At 42.4% G+C, this 17,014-nt stretch overlaps 1 protein-coding gene across 2 annotated transcripts in view; it reads right to left on the reverse strand.

Annotated features, from left to right (window-relative positions):
* The window catches only part of DOT1L (DOT1 like histone lysine methyltransferase), a 229,520-nt gene that overhangs the window by 104,996 nt on the left and 107,510 nt on the right, over positions 1-17,014 (reverse strand). For both annotated transcript variants that reach the window (XM_068233968.1, XM_068233967.1), the window contains exons 4-6: positions 14,495-14,558; positions 3,571-3,799; positions 1,459-1,553 (exon numbers count right to left, since the gene is read on the reverse strand). In XM_068233968.1, the coding sequence (XP_068090069.1) occupies positions 1,459-1,553; positions 3,571-3,799; positions 14,495-14,558 (388 nt within the window). The remainder of the gene's footprint in view (positions 1-1,458; positions 1,554-3,570; positions 3,800-14,494; positions 14,559-17,014) is intronic.

The raw sequence follows: 17,014 nt of genomic DNA on the forward strand, positions 1-17,014 counted from the left end.
AATATCATTTTAACACAACAAATGCCATTAATGGATTAAAAATAAAAAAGGAGACATTTATCAATTAAGCAGTATGACAAGTGCATTTACATTGCAAATCAGGTGCCACCTTACTTTTTTTTCATCCTTACGGGTATAGATACTTACCTCTGTAGAGGGAACACTCTGCATAATTCACTAAGACACTTCGACCATATTCAACAAGGGCTTGTCTAATACGTCTGCATTGCCACGTTTACATTCATGTACAAAGCCTGTGCAGTGGAGCCACTCATGTATGGCTTTTTCCTCTGTGCAACAGTGGCTCCATGCTATTTTGCAGGCAAAGGCCATCCGTGCTACTGTTCATGCGAGGGACATCTGTGCACCTGCACAATATGGCTGCGATGGTGCATGAACAGGAGCACAGCCATGAAAAGGTGGGTGCGGGCGAGAAGTGGTGAGCTGCAAGAGGAAAGAAGAAGCCTCTGGATCTACCAGAAAATTCCCTCTACTGGGGTAAGTTTTTTTTTTTTCTCATAGGTTCACTTTAAGAATCAACTTATTTGCAATGTTAATTTTTTCTTACTGTCTAGATAATAAGGACCACATATGCCAACTTAACTTTTAAAAAACATATCCAAATTAAAATTATATACTTAGGTTTATGCCCAAAAATCTGCAGCAATTGAGTGAACTGACAACTCTAGGCATTACACTGAAAATTGTCTCAGGTGTTCCACAGACAGAAGCTTAACTCATCCCTTTCCCATCTGTCGGTGTCAGTACAACCCTATGAAGCCACTAACCATGTATTGTTCCCACCTGCATCCAGCCACCCCCACACCTCCCCTACCATCCCACATTCCCACCTGCTCATCTAAATAAACAGCAGCTATTTCCAATCTATATTTAATCAACAGAATGATCAAACATTCATTGAGAGGGCCTTAGTGTTTTATCATGTTGCGGTCATTCTTTTTAATGCAACCCAACATGTAATCTATTAAAAATGTTGCATCCTCCCTTTAAACTGCCTAGTACTGGGATACAGAGGAACTTGCTAGTGGTGCCCCTAGTAATCAACATCTGAACATTCCCATAAGAATCTTATGAATACAGGCAGGCAGTATGATTTATAACTAAGTTTCTGACTTTCTTCATACACAACTTACCAGTGATGCATGTCAAGCACCAAATATGCCTGCAGACCAAAATGTATCTCTGGACTGCAATATGAGGAACAACGCACAAATGTCAGGTACTTTTTCCAGTACCAACTCTAGGGTAGCAGCTACCATTACACTAATAGCGCCACTCGCATTACCAGGGTAACCTGGGTGGTGCCAATAGCTTAAGGGGCACTCCTCCCCTAGCACTAGTACCAGTAAAAATGCTGTGCTGTCTGCACACACAGCAAATTTACCGGATATTCAGGCACCAGTCCCAAAGTTTTAGGTCAAACAATTGCACACTTACTTCTGCATATTTCGCTGGGATATCGGCTTTCTCTATTCCATAGTGATGTTTTCCTCCAGTGGCTGCAGCTACCTGCAGAACAACCTGCCCAACACCTGGGAGGAGGGGGAACGAAAAAAAAAAGCATCCATGTCATAAGAGAAGCACGGTGAAATTATAAATCCCATACATCGAGTAACCCCCCCAAGGATTCCACTGTTTGTGTACCAGCGGTGAAATTATAAATCCCATACATCGAGTACAACACCTCCCCCCCCAAGGATTTCACTGTTTGTGTACCAGCGGTCACTGGTCCTTAAAGGGGCAGAGATTGCTGGTACTTAAAGAGGAGCTGTTAGGTATAAGGTCTCAGAGAAAATAAACACATATATCAGTAGCTAAAGATTGGCTGTACTTACATTACATATGCATTTCACTGTCCACGTTTGGATTTCACAGAATTTGTATATAGTATATGCAGAGATAGATGCTCCAGACAGCTCATGGCAGGCTCCATGTTTTTCTGTCAAATGTGTCGTCATGTCCTGCCTGCTTCCTGATCACAGAAAAGCTGGTACTAAATAACACAGTGTGCAGTGAATATTAATGAGCCATGTGGCTAGGAACAATAGCTGACTCCTGCAGTGTACTCTGCCCGGAGATTTATCAGTGCTTCGCGCTGGAAGGATTAGAAGCTGCTGTAACGTCTCATTAGCAGCCGAGGGGAGGGCCCCAGAATGCTTTGCAGTTTAGTATGCGGCTTGCGTCCTTATGGGTCTAGAACAGCCTTTAAGATAAGCACACATCAAAGGTAACTGAGATTTTTATCTTCACTAATGGCTTTTGGGCTTCCTTCTAAACTGTTTAACACAGGAGAATAGAGGTTTAAATTAGCTTCTGCAGCCTGACAGTTACTCTTTAAGTGGTCAAAACATGGCTAACATTGAATAAAAAAAACTTGTTTTACAGCGGGCTTTATATCTGGTAGAGAGAAGAAAGACAACACCATGAGGGTCATAGCTTTGACTGCAGAATTTTTCTTCCATTTTTAATCTCCATTAGGGTGGATGTTCCCATTCCTCAAGTTTGGCACCTCCTCAAGCAGCATATGCGGAGTCGCGGACAACAAATTGTTTTTCTTAAAAGACCCTATTGTGAATATTCCAAATTTAATTTCAAAGTTCAAGGTATATTCAAACACAGTTTGACAACATAGTTCAAACACACCTCCAGAACCGCTGGAATGCAATGATGTGTCAGCTTGTTAATTTGTACAGAGCCATAATAATCCAACATGCATACAGACTGTTTCGGATTGTTTGATCCTCATCAGTGCATGGCATGGATTAATTTGGCTCTATGGAGTAGGGCTTGTAACACCAAGAGGTACCGAGAGGTACACTGCATATATTCAGCAGTGATGCACTGGGAGACACCTCAAGCTCACTCCAACATGAATTATCGCAAATTCTTTCTGTTTTAAGAATGCAAACTTTTGCTTTCCTTAGTATTTTAGTAAGGGGCCTTTAGGACCATTGTAGCCCCTCACACTCTCCAATGAGTTCTGGTTCACCATGAGCTTGCTAGTTAGTCTGTACCTATTAAATACAACCAGGACTTTGCTGTGGGAATGGAAGCACCTTTCTTGAGGGACTGGAGTCTTTCCCACCTCTGTGCTTAGCTTAGGTATCTTTGCCTTGGGTCAGTTATACTTCTACTCGTCTCTACAAAATCTTTCAAGATCAGTTTCTTCAATATATTATACAAACAGCAGGCTCCACTATGATCACTTCCTTCCATGTAAAACATATTGTCTCTTCTGACAAGAATGTAACCCAAGCTAGGACATTTCCTACAGTGACTGACTAAGCCCTACTGAATTTGACACAGGAACTCATAGCCATGCATTATAGCATCGCCTCACCTGTGACCTCCCAGATAAGCTTATAATGGCAAGACTCTCTAACCTATTGCTTCTGGTTATTTTTGGTATTTGATGAATTTTCTATTTAGAATGGTTTATGGGTTTATATTGTAGAAGCACCATTGGAGATGGTACTTGAGAATTCATTATTAATATACTGTATAATACTAATCCTGTTGTAAACTATTAAAAATTTGACCACCACTTACCACTTCCCAAGTCAACAAAGAGATCATCCTCCGTCATTTTTATTTCATCTATCATTTGAGCTACCAAATCGAAAGAAGTTTCACCATACACCTCAGGGGAAAATGGCTCATAATTGTTAAGCTTCTCTGGGTCAGTAACAGAGTGGTTGTAGACTTGCTGTAAAATGTGGCGCAGAAGACCTGTAGATGGGCGAGTGTTCAACTTCATAGGGTGCGTGGTGCCCTTCCACTGAGAGGAAACAAATATAGAAATAGTGTTATTAAATGTATAAAGCAAAGACATTTACTGTTTCATGGACTTTCATGGGAAGAACTTTTGGCATGGATTAGACTGAAAGCCCCTCTGAGAGACAGTTCAGTGACAGGGCAATATACTACATACAGTGTTGCAGAATATGTTGACGCTATATAAATACTAAATGATGATAACACTGAGTCAAGTAGTGTGAAACCAGAGACTGATAATTAAAAGATTTGATACTTACCAGTGGCTTCCTCCAGCCCCATAAGCACGCCCGAGTCCCTCGCCATCCTCCCGCGGTCCTCCGTTCAGCCACAAACAGCCCCAGTAACTGTCTCAGTCGCGTCAGTCGGGGTCTTCTGCGCATGCCTGGACTTCCTGCACATGCACAGAAGTCCCCAACTGATACAACTGAGCCAGTTACTGGGGCTGATTGTGGCTGACCAGAGGACCGTGGAAGGGCGGCGAGGGACTCGGGCGTGCTCATGGGGCTGGAGGCAAGTATCAAATATTTTAATCATCCTGTCTCTGGTACACTTTAAATCAGGGGTCAGGAACCTTTTTGGCTGAGAGTCAAAAACGCCACATTTTTAAAATGTAATTCCGTGAGAGCCAAATATGTTTCAAACTGGGACAGTAGGGCTCATGTCCCTTTTGCCATGGTGATGTGTATACAGTTGATCCGCAGGGCAGCGGAAGTGTCAGACACGTCTTCAGCTTCTCTTGGGTTTCAGCAACATCAGCAATTTTCCCCGAGAGCCAGACAGGAGAAATACTAACAGCTTGTACAATTAGCTAGCTGACTTGGGGTTGATTCACTTTGTAGGACGAGATCCCCGCACTTTGGCTCCTCAATAGGCTGCTTGTCAAGTGACAGGCACCCTATTAGACCAATCAAAGTGCGGGATCTCGTTCTACAAAGTCACTGGACCGGACGGTCCAGAGTGGGACAATTGGAGCAGTTATTCGTTTTGGAGTACAGTGAGTTAGTAGCGCGCACTACTTTGAAAATTTTACTTTCGCAGCCACACTAAGCTGCACTGCTTGAGCAGTGTGACTTAGTGAATCAACCCCTATTGATTTGTCTGTGAGCCAGATTGTCAAAAACCTAAGCGGTTCTTGCCTTTTTCATGATTGCTAATTCAGTAAAGGACCAGCCTTTAAAGCGTTGCTATCATATAAATCCAGCATAGCGGGGTCTGAACCCTCTATAACAGTAAATATAGATTGACGGTATACTTTGAAATGAATCAGAGCACTCAGTATATGATTTTATATAAAAATTTTATTTGCTTATCATACAGCATATATACAAAATATGAACAGTTCCAAGTAGTGTTTCCTTCTAACAGTATTCCATCTCATCAAGGCTTTATAGCCAAGCGTTCATCAATCTTCCAAGTACATTCAAAAAAGGATATAACAGTTGTGTTATGTAGAATAAGATCAAAAGTAGTCTCATCTGTATTTATAGCTGTGTATATAATAGCTGTGTAAAACTTGTAGTAATCTTCTTAAAGAAATAGCATAAAAAATAGCTTCTAAAAAAGAAAAACTTCTTGCTAACTTAACAAAACTTAATGCTGAAAAATTAATAAAGTAAATGACCAGAATATTAAGCATATTACCCCTTCTCTGTCATCTCTTCAGCATCTAGAACCACTTGTGGGAAGGTAGCTTCTGCCTCATGCGTCTTCTCAGGAGATTGTTGGGCTTCTGCAAACTATGAGCTTTCAGCTCCTACTTTTATAGGGATAGGAAGCAATATGACTGCCTAATCTGGACTTTCCCTAATTCCCAGGGTCTGATTGGCTAAAGTTTCCATGTATACAATATAATATACAATACAATAACATTTCTATAGCGCTTTTCTCCCATAGGACTCAAAGCGCTTAGGCTCTCTCAGATTCAGTAGTTAGTAGGATGAAGTATTCACACAACAAAAGTTATATTTCTGCAAATGCCAGACTGAACAGGTGGGTTTTCAGTCTGGATTTAAACACATCCAGGGATGGGGCTGTCCTGATCTGTTGAGGTAAGGAGTTCCAAAACATAGGGGCAGCATGACAGAAGGCTCTGGGACCAAAAGTTTCCAAGTGGACTCTGGGTATGACTAGATTATTAGAACCTGTGGATCTGAGAATGCGGGGATTGCTACGCAGCTGTAACATATCTTTCAAGTATCCAGGGCCTAGATTATTCAGGGATTTAAATGTCAGTAGGCCGATCTTGAATAGGACCCTCCATTCTATAGGTAGCCAGTGAAGGGAATGCAGGACTGGCATTATGTGGCAGTGACGGGGTTGGTTGGTTAGCAGTCTGGAAGCAGTATTCTGTATCAGCTGTAGGCGGTACAAGACCTTTTTTGGAAGGCCAGTGTAGAGAGCATTGCAGTAGTCCAGTTGGGATGTGATGAAGGCGTGGACTAAGGTTGGCAGATCTTCTGGGGGTATGAGGTGCTTGATTTTTTCAATGTTCTTCAGGTGAAAATAGGATGATTTCACCACCGCAGAGATTTGAGTTCTGAAGTTTAAATCCCCATCAATTAGAACTCCCAGGCTACGCACATGATCAGAGCTGCGTAGATCCGTGCCTCCTATTCCCAGTGGTGAAGACTGCAAGTTAAGTTGTTTTGTTATCATGCTCTGCCCTCCAATCAGAAGGACTTCAGTTTTGTCTGCATTTAGTTTCAGCCAGTTGTCATTCATCCATTGCTGTAGTTCACGTAAGCAGGCGTTTATAGTTAGAGATGGGTCTGTCACACCAGGCTTGAAGGAAAGATATAGTTGGGTGTCGTCTGCGTAGCAGTGGTATGTCAGGCCATGTTTTTGGATTAGTTTTCCCAACGGTAGCATGTAAATCGTGAAAAGCAGGGGAGAGAGGATTGAGCCCTGGGGCACCCCATACTTAAGTGTTACAGGGGTGGACAGGAAGGGCCCCATAGACACTGTGTGTATCAATGCTTTATCATGTTTGAATACCTAAATCATATTATTGTTTAAAAATTCTTATCAGGTTATTTCTGACGCAGTTGATTAAAAATGGACGTCACCAGCCATCTTGTCTGCTGGTTGACTTTTTTGCCCCAGACATTGAGACTAAATGTCATGCATGACGCATTTCTGATAAAGTGTTCTCTGCTAATTAGGTTGGAATGTCTTGGTACTTTCCCAGACATAAGATTGGTCAAATTGATACTAACACAGACCTGTGTGAGTCTTCAGCAATAGGGCTTATTGAAACATACAGGGCTTCTAATATACTTATTTAAATATAAAGCTTATTATATAATTCTTCTTAAAAACAATCATATAAGAAATTGCATATTAAATCTTAATAAAAAATCATGTTCTATATATTTGCCTTTCTTATGAATAAATCTAATAACTTCAACTGGCATAGGTCACCATTTCATCATGTAATCTGTATTAATAATATAAATTTTATAAGACTATGAAACCTCCAGGTGGGATCATTGAATCATCTTTAACTAATTGGGAAAACACCTTGTTTTATATTTTTTTATAAAGCCTGTTCCCTAAACATCATGTGTTATCAGCTAGCTGAGACTAGAACACGTCAACAACCCTCCAGAATCATAACAATCTCACGAAAATGTTTCAATGTCTCAAAGCATCACCAGCTTTTAAATGTATTTTAAAGTATTAAATTATATTATATAGGGTTTAACAATAACTATTGCTCTCCTTAGAAGGACTGTATTGATGAATATTTAGATTTATAATATCTATGTGCAATAATTAAGCAAAATGCATAATATATATATATATACATACATATACACACACAAACGAACAAACCAGAATGTTCTGGCTTTTTGTAACTAATAATCCAATTATGAGTTTCACTGCTTGGAATATGCTGAGATGTCACAGAGCAATATTTTAAAAAAGTACTCTAACTTTACAGTTTACAATGAAATTTTGCATAGAACATTAAAACTTAAAACCTACACATATGACAGCTTTTCCTGCATAAATAAAACCGCTAGAATTCTGACAAGATGTAGCCATCAAAAGAACAACATCTGGCTCCCGAACCATAGGTTCCCTATCCCTGCTTTAAATTCAAAATGCTTGAAGATAAATGGAGATCTAAATTCAGCATATAAGCTCACCAAGCTGGAGTCCAACAACTAAATTTCAATTTTTATTTTCTGCTCGATATAGTCATCCATTTTATAAAGTATTAATCTGCCTTACCAGTTATTTTCAATAAAATAAATATTCACAGGTCATAACACATACAGCTCCAGGGCCTCTGCTTGTAAGAACAGAGCTGTTCAGTTTAATGTATAATTAAGCTAGGAAACGCTTGTTTCCTTTTATTTGCGATTTGTTACTCTTTTGGCAAAGGTGTGTTGTGTGCATGTTTAATAATGGGATGCATTTCCCAATCCCTACACTTGCAAATATATGAGAGAGAGAGAGAGAGAGAGAGAGAGAGAGAGAGAGAGAGAGAGAGAGAGAGAGAGAGAGAATGAGAATATATGCACACACACACACATATACATATATACATACATATACATACATATATATATATATACACACACACACACACACATACATACATACATACATACATACACATACAAAGTATATATTTTTTTCTTGTTTCTTTCATTACACTGTGTTAATAGTTACTAATGGTAAACAATGGTACAGTGGGATGTCGAAAGTTTGGGCAACGTTGTTAATCGTGATGACATAAATCGTTGGTTGTTATGATAAAAAAATGTCAGTTAAATATATCATGTAGGAGACACACACAATGATATTTGAGAAGTGAAATGAAGTGTATTGGATTTACAGAAAGTGTGCAATAATTGATTAAATAAAATTAGGCAGGCGCATACATTTGGGCACTGTTGTCATTTTATTGATTCCAAAACCTTTAAAAATAATTATTGGAAATCAAATCGCTTGGTGAGCTCAGTGACCCCTGACCTACATACACAGGTGAATCCAATTATGAGAAAGTATTTAAGAGTGGTCATTTGTAAGTTTCCCTCTTAAATTTCTCTGAAGAGTAGCAACGTGGGGGTCTCAAAACAACTCAAATAACCTGAAGACAAATATTGTTCACCATCATGGTTTAGGGGAAAGATACATAACATAACATTTTCTCAGATATTTCAGCTGTCTGTTTTCCACAGTTAGGAACATATAGAGAAAATGGAAGACCACAGGCTCAGTTCAAGTTAAGGCTCAAAGTGGCAGACCAAGAAAAATCTCGGACAGAAGCGACGAATGGTGAGAACAGTCAGAGTCAACCCACAGACCAGCACCAAAGTCCTACAACATCACCTTGCCGCAGATGGAGTCACTGTGCATCGTTCGATTATTCAGCGCACTTTACACAAGGAGATGCTGTATGCGAGAGTGATGCAGAGGAAGCCTTTTATCCATCCACAGCACAAACAGAGCCACTTGATGTATGCTAAAGCACTCTTGGACAAGCCAGCATCATTTTGGAATAAGGTGCTGTGGACTGATGAAACTTAAATTGAGTTATTTGGGCATAACAAGGGGTGTTATGCACGGAGGGAAAAAAAGAACACAGCATTCCAAGAAAATCACCTGCTACCTACAGTAAAATATGGTGGTGGTTCCATCATGCTTTGGGGCTGTGTGGCTAGTGCAGGGACTGGGAATCTTGTCAAAGTTGAGAGGTGCCTGGATTCCACTCAGTATCAGCAGATTCTGGAGACCAATGTCCAGGAATCCGTGACAAAGCTGAAGCTGCGCCAGGGCTGAATCTTTCAACTAAACAATACTCAAAATCCGCTAAGGCGTTCATGCAGAGTATCAAGTACAATGTTCTGGAATGGTCATCTCAGTCCCCAGACCTGAATAGAAATGAAAATCTGTGGTGTGAGTTAAAGAGAGCTGTCCATGCTCAGAAGCCATCAAACCTGAATGAACTATAGATGCTTTGTATAGAGTAATGGTCCAAAATACCTTCAACCAGAATCCAGACTCTCATTGGAACCTACAGGAAGTGTTTTAGAGGCTGTAATTTCTACAAAAGGAGGATCTACTAAATATTCATTTCATTTTCTTTTTGTGGTGCCAAAATTTATGCACCTGCCTAATTTTGTTTAAACAATCATTGCACACTTTCTGCAAATCCAATAAACTTCATTTCACTTTCAAATATCACTGTGTGTGTATCCTATATGATAGATTTAACTGACATTTTTATCGTAACAACAACCAATACAGGAAAATCATGACGATTAACAAGGTTGCCCAAACTTTCGCATCCCACTTTAAATAGTTTGTGCTGATCAGTTTGCATGATGTATTTTAAAGCTACTGGCACGGTTTCTACAGGGTTAAACTGACTGTTAAAATGGCATAAATTTGTTGAAGAGCTGATAAAATCTGCAAACTGGCTGATTCTGGGCTCTTTCATACTACATGCGTTTCCAGGTTTTTGCTCCAATTTTTCTTATGTTGCTAGCATCCAGTGATGCAGTGTAAAAGTGAGCTCTTTGCTAATTTTTTGTACTTTATTCAAATCACAGTTCCGATTTGTGATTTTTACTGCATGCTAACAAAACAAAAAAAGCAGAAAAAAGCAGCAAGGACAACTTTTTTTTAATAGCACCAAATACAAAACCCTAAGGGCCTGTTTCCACTGCATGCAGATTGGATGCAGAAGAACTGACTCCAATGAATGCCTTAAGGAAAATCTGCATCAGAAAAATTGTGTTTAGTGGAAACAGGCCCATAGGCATTCATTGGAGTCAGTTTTTCTGCATCCATTCTGCACCCAATCTGCGTGTAGTGGAAACAAGACCTAATATGCTGGGGATACACGGTACGTTTCTGTACGGTGTATCGACCAGCTGATCCGGCCAGCTGATAATATTCAGCAGGCCCGATCATGCCGCTCGACCCGCGCCAGCTCAATTCCCGCCGCCGGACAATGGCAGGGAATCGAGCAGTGATAAGGAAGCGTGGCGGGGACGAGCGGCAATCGATCCGCGCGGACAAACGGGGATGCGCCGGCATCGAGCCGCTGGCTCGATCCGGCGCATAAAACTTACCGTGTATGCCCACCATAATGAGGGAAAGAAAGAAGAAAAGCTTTCAAGTAACTGGGTTAATAATTCAAACTTCCACTTCACTCAGAAGTTAATTTTGAACACTGTCAACAAGAATTGTGTTGGGCCATACTGAGATAAGTAAAAGCAAAAAGGCTTCTGCTGTATCATGGGAGGAAGCAGAAAACCACCTCTGCATTATTTGTTCAGCAATTACTTCTTTACAAGACAATCTGATAACTTAGCCAGCAACCAGAAATGTTATCAATTCGCGTCAGTGAAGTGGAACTATTCCTTCCAGTGACATTATACCAGTCTCTTCTATTAGGTAATTGCTGCAATTCTGAGTTTCATACCCCTTTATAGGACAACTGAATTGAGAAGAATATGGAGGCTGCCATATTTTCCTTTAAAACAATACCAGTTGCCTGGCAGGCCTGATGATGTATTTAGCTGCAGTAATGTCTGAACACCACCAGAAACAAGCATGCAGCTAATCTTGTCAGATCTGACAACGTCCGAAACATGACCTACCTAAGCTTGTTCAGGGTCTATGGCTAAAAGTATTAGAAGCAGAGGATCATCAAGATAGCCAGGCAACAGGTATTGCTTAAAGTGGATCAGAGAAACTTTTACTCATTGCATAATTGTGTTCCTTTCATATAGTTTATAGGGCATTCCTCAAGTCAAATACTTTTTTGTTTTGTTTTAATACCCTAATTCCCTATAAACTAAACAAGCCTCGCCCACAGTTTCTTTTGTGCCTTGGCACTGTAGCAAGGGCTTAAGCGAGCTCAGTCTGGGCAGGAGGAGGTTACTAGCCATTGATTTCAGAGGCAGAGGGGAGGAGGGAGGAGAGGGGACTGAATTTACACACAGGCAAGCAGATAGCATCTCCAGCCCTCAGCCTGTGACAATGTGACAAACAGAACATGGCTGCCCTCATTGGATCACAGGAATAATCAAACTTTTGAAGCGGTTTGCAGTAGGCCTGAACGATTTATCGTTTTGATATCGAAATCGCGATCACGGAAACGACGATTCCGTGATCGCCACAGTGGCGATTTTTGCCGATATTCTGCGGACCTGTGCCCTACCGCTGTGCGCAGCTCTGTGTGCAAAATAGCAGTGGCTTTCACTCCCCGCGGCAGCTTATCTTTCTCTCTGCCTAGTTCCCCCTCCTCCCCCTCCTACGTCATCAGCCCTGCTGCGAGAGCGGCTCAGGCTCTCTCTAATGTGAACAAACACTTTCCTCCACAGATTGTTTAATTCTGCAGACCACAGGGAGGGGAGAGAGACAACAGCTATGTTGTCTGGCTGACTTTTCCTCCCCCCTTATTCAACAGTTCCCATGAAAGCAGAGGAATTCCCTTGCCTTCATTGCCGAAGTACAGGAGAAGAGAGCATGTGGATGGAGCTGCACAGCATGGGGGAGTTTGAGTAAGCAAGACTGAGTGCATGACTGTGTGTGTTTCAGTATGTGTGTATCAGTGAGTGCTGGAGAAGTTTGATTGTGTGTGTGCGCATATTAGTGTGTGCTGCAGGATGTGTGTATCAGATATGCTGCAGGATCATCTGTGTGTATCAGTGAGTGCTGCAAGATGGAGAAGTGTGTGTGTGTGTGTGTGTGTGTGTGTGTGTGTGTGTGTGTGTGTGTGTGTGTGTGTGTGTGTGTGTGTGTGTGTGTGTGTGTGTGTGTGTGTGTGTGTGTGTGTGTGTGTGTGTGTGTGTGTGTGTGTGTGTGTGTGTGTGTGTGTGTGTGTGTGTGTGTGTGAGTGTTGAGTGCGAGATGGATGTGTATCAGCGCAACCCCCCACGGCTTACCTTTACGCTACCTATCCCACACCTGACATTAACCGCCCCCACCGCCTCTGTGACATGGCTTTTATCCCAAGCACACACCCCAAGCATAGTAATATGTACTGCATGGGGAATCAAGGGACAGTGGCATGATAACTCCCCACCCTCTCGACTCGGTCTAATTTTTTTTACTTTTGACCTACTGTCTATTTGTTTGGGCTTAGGATTTATCACAGCTCTGCTCCGCCTCCTTTGCGCAGACGAATAGGCACATGCTTAACCTCGATTTTGAAGAAATCGTGAATCGAATCGAAATCGCAATTTCTGACAGAAATCGTGCGATTCAATCTTTTCTCAAAATCGTTCAGGCCTAGTTTGCAGCTAGATTTGCTGTGTAAACTATCTAAATTTTAGATAAGCTATATAGACAAGTAACTGGTTATAGTTAGTTTTTCATCTCGGATCTGCTTTAAAAGGAACTAAATATGGCCGCCTCCATAACCCTCCTGCTTCAGTTCTTTAAGCAAAGTACATCCTTTAAGCCAAGTACACAACATTTTCTCTTACAGTAAAACCAGAAAGATTTTTCATGGAAAAGTAGTTTGGAAATCTACTTCAGTGACAGGCGTTTACTATCATCACCATCAATTAGGCAAATGATGGGTCATGTTGGATCACCAATGACCACCATCTACGATTCTGCTATTGTAGCCCAAACAGCAGCGCACTTCCTCCTGCCCTTCCCAGAGGAATGGGTCTTGGGGGGAGGGGGGGGGGGTTAGGGGCGCACACTGACAGCCTACAGCGTGTTTTTTTTTTCCAGCAGCTGCTGTATTTGCATTCTTTGTTTGTTTTTTTTACATTGGCAGCAACAACATTATCCTACTTACAAACACGTGTGGTCTGTGGAAAAACATGGGTGAAAATATGTGTGCTTTTTCCATACATGCAATTGTGAACTTTCCCTTTATGGAAGCGGAGTTTAAAGCCCTGTACACATGCAAGATGGTTCTAGCAGACTAGCACAGCGCAGAGTCGTGAGCGTGCGGTAAGGGGGAGCTTAAAACTCACCTGATCGCTGCTTCCTGAGTCAAGGTCTAATGGCAATAGGGTGTCACATGACATGTCAGGACGAGCCAACGTATTACATGCTGGCTACCAGTGTGTAATACGCTAGCATGTCCCAACGTCATATCATGGGTGCTCCGTTGCTATGGAATTGCGACAAAGGAAGCAGCGAACAGGTGAGTTTTAAGCTCCCCCGGTACCGCCCGCGACTATGCAGGGAGGGAGCGGGGGAAGGAGGGGAAGAATTTTAAGAATGCAGTCTGCGGTCCATGCGGCCATGGTCACTCAAAGTTTGCCCAGCCCTGTGCTAGCATGTGTGCACGCACAACATGCCTGATCCTCTTAGATGTGTGGCTACCAATCAGCCTGGCGGTTTTTGGCCGAGCACAGGCTACAGGCATTGCTCTGCTATTCACCCAATCTACTGCATTGGGGGCCCTGTGCCTTACCACCCACCCCAAACAAAACAGGTTTGCACTGGGCCCCAAACTGTCGCCCAAGTAAAAACCCAACAGACAGACAACAAGTTAACAGCTCAGACTGCTCAAATAAAATGGAATAAAGAAGTACACTTAAACAGCCATCAGTTTTGTTTTTTAATCACAGAACTAGCTAAAATAAGCAAGGATTTTAGTATAGATACCCCAAAAACAAAATAATTAACAGGTTCCTTATATGGATATTAAACTAAATCGTGCATACAACAAAACCATGTTCTGACACTCATACAAGAGGCTTACCAGTTGGTGTATACTGTCAATGGCTCGGTTGTACTTCTCACACAGCCTTTGCATGCTCTCAAAACTGTAAAGAAATCAAGAATGTAAAATAGCAATCCTGGGTCAAAGCAATGATTTTAAGCTAAAAGTAAAAAGCACAGATAACCAAACCAACGAAAGAAAATAAAATGAGACAATAACTTTGCATAGGCCATCAACACGGTTCCCCACAAAAGTCTGATGCAAAAGTTGCAAAGACTGGGAAAGAGTCTGTGTGCATGGATAGGGAACTGGCTAATGGAAAGAAAACACAGTTGTGTTCAATGGATCTTCTTCAAAATGGGTGACTTAGCAGTGGGGTCCCATAGGGGTCAGTACTGGGTCCAGTGCTCTTCAATTTATATATCAACCTCCCAGGCGGTGCATTTCTGTCTGGATTTATGGGTCTAAAAGCAGTACTTTTTTTTTTCAAGAATTGTAGGCCTCCGATTAAGTCTTAACTTACTGAAATATATTAAAATAAAGGCCTAGTAGACATTCTGTTTATAAATAAAACACAAAATTGTTGAAATAAATGTATAAATAAGCTTAAAAAAATCGTGAAACTGTCTAAATAAGCAACCAGACTATACAGTATGTACATATATACCTAATACACCTCCCATGTGTGGCATATTTTGAAACAGGGAATGGCACAGAGGGCGACATAATCGGGGCAGTAGAAACGAGATTCCTTTCGGACTTCCCTTTGCCATCAGCCTTAAGGTAGCCATACAGTGGTCGATTTGCCATCAGATTCGACCAACAGATAGAGTCCTCCCTGATCGAATCTGATCAGAGAGGGATCGTATGGCTGCCTTCACTGCAAACAGATTGTGAATCGATTTCAGCCTGAAACCGTTCACAATATGTGGAGGTGGTGCCGTCGCCGCTCACCCCCCCCCCCCCCCCCCCCCCCCCGCATACATTACCTGCTCTGCCGGCGCGACTCCCCAGGTCTCCCGCTGTCTTCACCGCTCTGGTCTGGTCTCCGGGTCCGGCATGCTTCACTTCTTCCTGTCTGGGGGAAGTTTAAACAGTAGAGCGCCCTCTACTGTTTAAACTTCCTGCCGGGACAGGAAGTTCTGTGAAGCCAGCCGGAGACCAGACCAGAGCGGAGAAGAAGACAGCAGAGACCGGGGGAGTTGCGCCGGCGGAGCAGGTAATGTATTGCAGCTGTATTGCGTCGGTCGTCGAGCACTCGAACGCCACTAGCGACGCGCTCCCTACCCGCGGGCGACCGACGGTAATTTCCCGCACGGAGCGATCGACAGGATTGGACGAAATAGATCGGAATTTAGCATGTAGCGTGAACGATGGTGACAGCAGATTTGATCCCAGTGATCAAATCTGCTGTCGATCGGCGGGGAATCGGCCTAGTGTATGGCCAGCTTTAGGCAGCAGACAGAGAGTAGTCAAAATCCAGGCAAAAATCGTTAACAGTAAAGGTGCCCATACACTTGTCAGATTGGCAGCAGATAGATAAGAAATGCATCTGATGATCTATGCGATGCGTTTTTAGAACATTTTTTTACCAGGATAGAATTCAAATAGATTTCAGTTTGAAATCTATTGAAATTCGATCTGTTGGCATTTTTTTGCCATCAGATTTCCATTAAGGCCAATGCAAAATGATAAGCAATCTCATTAGATCGACCTAAATTTTCCACCCTGCCAGTTCTATGGAAATCCATCGAATTCGATCGAAATCGGCCATCGATCGGTCGATTGGCCAACCTGTTTGCAATCGATCGGTCGGCCAGAAAATCGGCTGAGTGTATGGGCCCCTTAAGGCAGAAGCAATTAGCTCAGAAGCAGTTGGAAACCAAATGATTATGTTAACACCCTGTGCTTTCAAATAAGATTATAGGTGACACAGGGGAGAGATAAGCTTACAACTTGTAATTAGAGACGAAAGAGGAGAAATTAGACAAGCTAAACTCTCTATATACCTGCAGGCAGCATTTCTCTCAGTTTACCTTCTGTACTGTACCAGTGTTCAGGTCCAGATATGGGGGGGGGGGGGGGGGGGGAGAAATCAGGCAGGTGCATTTATCTAGGTTTTGCTTCTGCCCTGTGCAAGCGCCCAGGTCCACTTTAAATTTTTGTGCCGCCCAGATGACGTCACTACGTACGCGTATGATGTTTCGCTGCTGATTGGCCATCGGGACCCCAGAAGAAGAGTGGCGGAGAAGGGGATTCCGGTGGCCAGGGAGAGAAGCCTGGGTCCAGCTGCCACGCGCTGATCGCGAGTGGGACCCAAGGAACTAGCAGGAGTGGCGGTTTTAGCTAGCCCAAGATGAGCTTGGGCTTACCGCTTTTAGCTTGTGATACCTAGCCAGAGCTCAGCTCGGGAATACTGCCGTGGGGGGGAGATAATGACCTAGTAGATGCAGTAGTAAGTAATGTTGCATATTGTACAAAATTGTGCAGAATCATCAACTCTCAGGATAGTGACATATTACAAAAGGATCTGGAAAGGATAGGGGCACATAAATGGCA

The sequence above is a fragment of the Hyperolius riggenbachi genome, chromosome 1 (genome assembly GCF_040937935.1).
Source record: "Hyperolius riggenbachi isolate aHypRig1 chromosome 1, aHypRig1.pri, whole genome shotgun sequence".
In the NCBI taxonomy this organism is placed as follows: domain Eukaryota; kingdom Metazoa; phylum Chordata; class Amphibia; order Anura; family Hyperoliidae; genus Hyperolius; species Hyperolius riggenbachi.